Raw genomic sequence first — 7,833 nt, 5'->3', positions numbered from 1 at the left:
ACAGTCAGGATCTTCATAGAACCAACAATCGCTAAATTAACCCATTCCCCCTGTACAACAAAGATGGCTAGGATAAGATGCTGAACAATACTATTTTTATGTGCAAGGACGTTAAACCACAAAGAGGTAGCCACAACAAACTTAAAGGCATCTTGCGAGTTCACGATGAAACACCAATCAAACCCTGAGCGTATCCAGGTCCCCGTTCTACAGGGCTGGTGGACCATTCAAAAGGACGACGTACAAACACACCACATCCTTCTTTAATACCTTTTTTAATGACCAATATATCCAGAATACAATTCACGGTAACACTGACACTAGAATATATATTACACAGTACTTCTAGAATATATATTACACAGTACTTAAACAATCTATTCCCATATCTTTTCATATATTTTGACAGCACTATTCTGTGGTTAATGTTTTATTAGTGGGCAACTCCCATCGATTCGATTTTAAGTATGGAATACCAAAAAAGTAAATTAGGAACTTAACATAAGTGCTTTGAGAATAGACATACATTTATAAAGGGTAGTTATAACATCTTACAGAATAAAAAAGTGTTTTCACAAGCAGACATGTACCACATTTCCATCTTTGGGAGCCAAAACAAAAGAATGAAATATGTATATAGTACATTGTGTTTCCATGAACAGTAAATATATCACATTGTTGGCCTAGAGGCTAAAGCTTATATGTACGAGTCACTTAAAGCCCATACGAGGAGCGGTTTCCAGGGTCTACAAGCCATAAAAACTACATTTCCACAGTATTTGGACAGTATTTGAATGGCTGCACCTGTGGCCTGGAGGATCAAATAGCACCCAGGGCATCCGAAACATTTAGATTTGGAGGTTAAATTATTTTGACTCCCTTGCAAACTCAATCTATTCTTAGGGACTTTAAGGACATTTCTATAAAAGTGAAGACAATTCTCACATTATCTATATCTATCTATCAGATATAGATACAGATAACAAAACACTAAAATCACAAATGCATATAAAAACTGGTTTGACATACATCCACTGCTGATATTATTTATTTTACCGCGTGCATGCGCAGTACAAGCCCTTATCCAGACCCTATGAATCCCAAACGTGTGCACATGAATCATGGCCCGTATCAAATGCAGAGCGCACATTAATCAATCCTGCTGGAATGTTTGTTTCCTTGTGGAATTGAGAATTCCCCTGAAGTTCCAGAGATTCCCGAGCTCGGCGGTGGTGATATGAGGTGAGGCTCACCGATCAAAACCCATTTCATTAACGTCAGATCCGTTTACAATGAAACGCGGCACTTTGAAAAGACCCATACGATACATACGCAAACATTTTGTAGATTTCCTGCAGCCTCAACAGGAATTTAATCTGGTTCAAAACACAGATGAACCGGATCAAATCTAGGTCTAATCCACACCATAACTTTGGTTGTATCTGAACAAACCCGAGGCAGAACCAATTGCATACACCCCCCGACATTACAGTATAAAACCTTACAGTATATAGAGAAAAGTAGTGAGCTGTGCTTTCACCGACTGAAAGCACACTTCATTCCTTCCTCGGTCGAACATATACAAAACCTGGCGTAATCTGAGGCCTGACATGATTAAAGGTTGAAATTCCTTCTGAACCTGAATCCCCTGACGCTCAATTCATCTTGAGCTGCCCTTTCACGCAACTTTTCCTGACGAAAACCGTTTTTTCCCTTGTGACGGGATACTAAATCATTTGCGGACAACACAACATTAACATGTGCCTTTTTACTGAGTCAGATTAGCTGGTGGATCCGAGTTCCTCTCGGTCACCAAACAGCTCAGTTTATTTCCCCCAGAGGTGGCTAACGATTAGTTAATGCTGGTTCAATATATAGTGAAGAATATATAAATATAAATCTTTCAGAATGGGGGTCAAGCAGTCTCCTACCTTGCCAGACTGGGGTTCAACAAGTTCCAGAAGTATTAACAGCTGACTCTCATCACCTTCATAATGACAGGTCTGTTCCCAACCAGCTGTCAATAGCTAGCCAATAGAAGCTCAACCTACTAGCCTACCCAGTGGACCAAACTGGTAGGCTGGTCCATCCATTATTCATCTGGGTGGACATTTCCCACTTGTGATGTCACTAAGTTGATTAAGAAGTAGCGTGTGGTCAAATTGGTGCCATTAATGATTGACATTACTTCACAATAAACTAGTTGACGAGCTGGACATCACCCCCATTATAACATTTTCTTGGTTTCATCAGGCTGGCAGAAACCAGTGGGGTGGGGGTTTGAATCCCACAGGGCAGAAGGTGCCTCTCTGAAGGCACTGTCCCCTCAATGTTCTTGCTGCCGATGGAGGACTTAATGCGGACAGGTGTTGCCCGCAGGTGTGTCCTGGGAACCTACTCTGAGCAGTGAGCCCCGTCCTCCTGGGCCACCAGGGGGGGTAAATGAAACACCCTCCATTCACTTAGTCCTAGCGACGCCCTGGCCTGCATGTTAGGATACATCTCATTTTAAAAGGTCTCCCTGTAGGATAGATATATACTTGTAAGTTATATTATATATATTAGTTATTGCTGTCTTTTTAGATTGGCAACAGTCTTGTCCAATCAGCCTCAATGCAGGTTGTTTACCCTATTGGCTATCGTGAACAAAGGCACTTAGAAAGCTGAGGAGTTTTGTTACAAAACATAACAAACCAACAATTTCACACCATTGGACATATGTGTGGCCAATTTGTTAGCGAAAGCTAGTGAAAACGTCATAGTCAATTATTACCATTTTCAGAGAGCTACCTACAGAAAACTGCTATTTCCGATAACAGTCCCATTTTTAGGCAGAGGAATGATGTTTTTATTTTATTTTGGAACAAAACTCTTCATTCTTAGTTTTCTCAGGAAAATGATGGCACGTTAACCTTGGACAGGTAATGTTTACAGGTAGTAATATGGGTACTGGCTCTCTGAGCCAATACTGAACCCTAGTAGAACATACAGTAGTTAATAGTAACTATTCAATGCTACTCTTCATCAACATCTGGACCTGATTCTGTTTAGGATTAGGTTTAAGTTTTTCTTTCGTTCAAGGCAATATGACAAGGCAATCCTGAAAGAATTGGTCACTTTGGAAAGCCCCCAAAAAAGCCAAGGTAAACTACGAATAGAATATAATGTACGACTTTTAAAAAAGTACAGTAAAAAAAGAGTTACATCATCTTATCTGAAGCACAGCGAGCCCTGCAAGTTCTGCCTTTGACTTTGTGTTATCGAGTGAGACCAGCGAGGTTGAAGGTCAACAAACGAATTGCCTCAAACTGGAGTCAATTGTCAGCCATATTGGAAGAACAGCCCTTTCTTTATATGGCCCCCATCTTAGGGGCACCAGTATTGATATTTATAGTTTAATAAATACGTTTTAAATCATTGATAATCGTCTGAAGTCCTTACGGAGCTCGCCGTCCCTCTTTTAGGTGCAACTCACATGCAGATAATTCATTCAAATATAATAAAATATTCTAAATCTTGTACCTGGGATCTTGTACTACATTTATTCCAATCCCAGATTTAACTAATCCTCCATAGATAGGTAGGTGTGTGTGCGTGTGCGTGTGCATGTGTGTGTGTGTGTGTGTGTTCCAGTAAACCAAGGAGAGGTTGCCGTGGACGACGCCCGTGTCTACTCATTCTTCGACGTGATATCCTGTAAAATCATAAAACCACAAAGTAATGAAGTCATGCCGTCTTTGATCTATTTAAAGTGACAATCACTTAAAGTAAATATTGGTTTGAATTGACTGTCACAGTGACATAAATATAATGAAGTTATAATGGCTGTTAGTTTACCACCGGGCGGGATATAGATCAGACAAAATCTACCCATCAACATCTGTGTGGACACTCCCACTTGTGATGTCACTAATCGGCAGCTTTGGAACATTTCCCCTGGAGGTAAATCGACTGCATTAAAGGAGAAGTCTGGCGATATATGGTGTCTCGTAAGGAACCAACTTGTGTAACATAGGTCTTGGAATGGTTTTCTGAATGTGTGTAGAGGCACCAAAAGTGGATAAAGAGCTTTCCCCCATAGGTTAGCGTTATAGCTATTCTGAAGCGCCAGCACCCAGTGCAGATCTCTTAGCCTGGTCGCGCCCACACTAGTGACGTCACGCCTCGCAAAAGCGCTGCTGACTTCTAGTCTGGCCAACCGTGCTATTAACTCGATTTCTGTCTCCCGAATTTTCGGGAACTCCACCCTCTTTTTCGAGAGCCAATCAACGTCGAGCCTCTCCAACGGCTCTGGGTAGAGGCGTGTTCAAGTAAGTGACGCTGTAGAGCAGCGACCGGAACCTCATTGTAAACAGCAGCATGGAGCAGCGGACAGCGTTCAACACAGCAGTCGATGCTGTGTTGAAAGATTTCAACCGGACATTTGTATTGAAAACCGAGCAGAGAGCAGCCCTGGAGGCATTTATAGAAAAGAAAGATGTATTTGCCTTGCTCCCGACCGGCTTTGGTAAGAGTTTAAAGCAAGAGTTCTACCAGTTAGCCCCGCTGGTAGCCAAATCAATGGGACTCAGCGAGAACCCCATAGTAGCTTCGACACCGCCTATTCTGGCTTCGACCAATAGCAGACTGAGGCATTTGAGGGGGGCGGGTAAACCAGGTTTGAAGGATGCGCTTTGAGAAATGGATTCTCTTAACGTCTTGGCCAGACCCAATGCTGAGTATCAACATTGGAAAGTCGTGCCAACCAGGCTACAGATCTCTGGCTTGGTCGAATAAATTTTCGTCTGTTTTTTTACTTCCCTCAACATGGGATGACCCTCAGGAAAACGATAATGGGGTTAAAAATAGCTGGAGTTCTCCTTTAATACAGCGCTTTTCTAACCAGTGGCCACTCAAAGCGCTTTCCAATATTGCCGAAAATTCACCCATTCATGCTCACATTCACAAACTCACACTAGGAGGTGGATCGAACTAGCAACCTTCTGGTGACCAGCCAACCCGCTCTACCTCCTGAGCCACATGCCGCCCCCTGGTGGTAAAATAGGGGGTCCTTTAAGTACTGTATGCGGACTCACCTCTGTCTTGGCTGTCCTCCATCCACCCATCGATCCCGTCTTACTGAAGACTAGAAGAAGAGAGGCTCCGTTCAAAACACAGAACCAATAGCCGTAGCCTAGCCACGCTTTAGCTTCCAAACTTAGCATGGCGGCTAATTCACACAATGTTTCAACACTCAAGCTGCCCAGTACAACCAGTCTTTGACAGGTCGCCACAACCACAGTCCTCTACTGGTGGACACTGGGAGCTGGCCAGTACAGCCACTCAGTCCGTTTACATGACACTCAAGAAAGTCAAATTATTGGGTTAGTCCAACTATGATTGGATTATTAAGATGCATGTATACACCTTAGTCGAGCTAAAATCAAATCAAAGTGGGTTTCTCATAGTCGAATTAAGACCCCTAGATAATTTGATTCATAATCGAGTTAAGCGTGCATGTACGTAGTGGGATTGGATTATGCGTTCTGTATATGCTCGAGATCTTTTCCGGGAGCCGTGAGCCGGAAGTAGAAGGAGACGATAGTCGTGTTGTTGACGCCGTCGGAAAATGAGAAACGGCGATTTATTTAAAAAGGTGGCACAGAAGATGGAGGAAGCCGGTGAATGTAGTTACTCCTATAAGAATTGTGTCCCGGCCGCGGGAGCGCTCATGGCATGCATTCATTAAAGGTGGAAGCACACAGACACTACGCTTCCAATTCGCGACATGGAGGAGAAAGCGATGTTTTCAGTAGACAGCTGTCAGTTCACTTCGGCTCCATATCATTTCTCCGGGCATGACACGCTTCGGCCAATGAATCGATTTACTCACCGCCATGTATAACCGGACAATTGCAGTTGTCCAATTGCGGAGCATAGTCGAATGGCTTTCATCGGATTAAGCTGTGCATGTAAACGTACTGAGTGTCTTCTACTAGTGGACACTGGGAGCTGCCCAGTACAGCCACAACAGAAAGGCCTCATTTAGAGAATAACCTGTTCTACTTACGCATGGAGCCCAGGATGGTGATGAGCGCAGCAGAAGCCGCTGCCCACAGCAGTGACCTGCGGGGGAGAGAGACTGGCTGATCAGTGTCCGATCGTAGTATTGACTATCAGACCATGAGGAGCTCCATGCAGAACGACTAGCGTTCAAATGCTGAATATTGGTTCTATCTTCATGGAGTGAAGGTCTTACCAGGAGAAGAGGGAGGTGCAGATGAAGAAGGTGAAGAGGAAGCTGAGCAAGGACTTCATCGTCGATGAACCTGAAACACACACACACACACACACACACGCACACACAAACACACGCACACAGGTCAGCTTCCAGTACACCCGTCTGTCTGTGTCTGTCTGTCTATATATCAGTTTCTCTGTCACTATCATTCAAAATGTCTCTTTCTCTCTCTCTGTCTGTCTGTCTGTCTGTCTGTCTCACTCACCTGTCTGTCTTCCTGGGGTGGGGCAGCAGCTGTTACTGTAAAAGACCATAGGAGGAGGCGGGACTTCAGACAGTCCGCCCAGCGATTGGGTGAACTGCTCCTGTGAGTGACAGGTCTCAGTGCAGATCTCCTCCTGGAAGAGGATCCGGCGGGGAGGGGCCTCCTTCTCTGGGGGGGAGATGATCTCGGTGTGGTCTGGAAGGGAGGCAAAAAGGAATCAGAACTTCATCAGACTTTTATTGTGATTCTTGCTTACAGTAAAATACACTAAGTTAGAAACTGGTTTTAGACAGACATAACTTGATCAAACTTATATTGTGGAATTTAACTTACTTATTTAGCTTACAGTCAAATACACTGAGTTAAAACTGTAGTTTTAGACATTTATTACGGAATTGAACACTGAACCCGGCAGGTTAGTGTGTTGTAGTGACACCAATACGCCACTAGGTGGGGCACTGTACCGCAATGCTGCCAGAGTCTGCTGTCGACCAAAAGTTGATCCTGTAAACCTTGTTTACAGGATTAACCCTATAGTTAGAATCAGTCAAATGACAAGAAGCTTACAGCACTACAGCACTAAAGTCATCGTGTTCATTTAAATAGTAGCTAGCGGCATTAGCTAGTGGCGTTTACCAGACTTGTTAGCTGGTGGTGTTAGCTGGTAGCGTTAGCTGGCTAGCGGCCCTCCTCACCGTAGGTAAAACTGAAGGTGCTCTCAGGTTCCGGCGTGCTGAGGTCCATCTGGGTCGGTTCGTCGTCAGCGGCGGCGGCGGCAGTGCTTGTGAACACGCCCCCGAACACCTTCTCGTCGAGCCACGACTGACACGTCTCCGTCACGCCGCTGAGCAGGCTAGCCAGCGAGCGCCGGGGACGACGCTTTCGCCGGAACACTCTGGAAAGAGACAAGGGAAATATAGCTAGGATAAGATGCTACACGATGCTGTTTGAACGTAAGAAAGTGAACTCTGGAGATGGGGATGCAAAACGAGTAAACACTACTAAAAATAATATATTTGATATTCATAGAAGGCAACAAACTGCCAGTTGGTAGCAGATCCTTTCATGCAAAGCTACCACTACAAAGAAATATACAAACAGGGGAACAAATAGGCGTTTAGAAATATCCCTTAGTTGACACTAGAGATGGCAAACTGTGTCTGAAGAGTAAGATGTCCCAGGACATCATAAATGAAGTTGTTGATCAAACCAGTTCTTTCTTATTAACAATAACTGGTTTGAATAGTTTGAAAAGTATTTCAAACATATGTGTTGACATTTAATAACAACAGCTTGGCAAGCTCGATGTTGAGGTTGTTGTTTAGGAGTTGTTTAGGAGTTTAAACAA

The 7,833-nt window shown here is 43.8% G+C and overlaps 1 protein-coding gene across 1 annotated transcript in view; it reads right to left on the bottom strand.

Moving 5' to 3' along the window:
* Window positions 1-258: 258 nt before the first annotated feature.
* tmem71 (transmembrane protein 71) overlaps window positions 259-7,833 on the bottom strand; it is a 12,191-nt gene continuing 4,616 nt past the window's right edge. Inside the window, exons 5-10 of the mRNA XM_084480454.1 lie at window positions 7,181-7,380; window positions 6,486-6,680; window positions 6,239-6,308; window positions 6,050-6,105; window positions 5,076-5,125; window positions 259-3,694 (exon numbers count right to left, since the gene is read on the bottom strand). Coding sequence (XP_084336580.1) covers window positions 3,671-3,694; window positions 5,076-5,125; window positions 6,050-6,105; window positions 6,239-6,308; window positions 6,486-6,680; window positions 7,181-7,380 — 595 coding nt within the window. The 3' untranslated portion in view covers window positions 259-3,670. The remainder of the gene's footprint in view (window positions 3,695-5,075; window positions 5,126-6,049; window positions 6,106-6,238; window positions 6,309-6,485; window positions 6,681-7,180; window positions 7,381-7,833) is intronic.

Source organism: Micromesistius poutassou (assembly GCF_964030765.1).
Source record: "Micromesistius poutassou genome assembly, chromosome: 16".
NCBI lineage: Eukaryota > Metazoa > Chordata > Actinopteri > Gadiformes > Gadidae > Micromesistius > Micromesistius poutassou.
The sequence above is the reverse complement of the archived record's forward strand: the minus strand, read 5'-3'. Positions and strand labels throughout refer to the sequence as shown.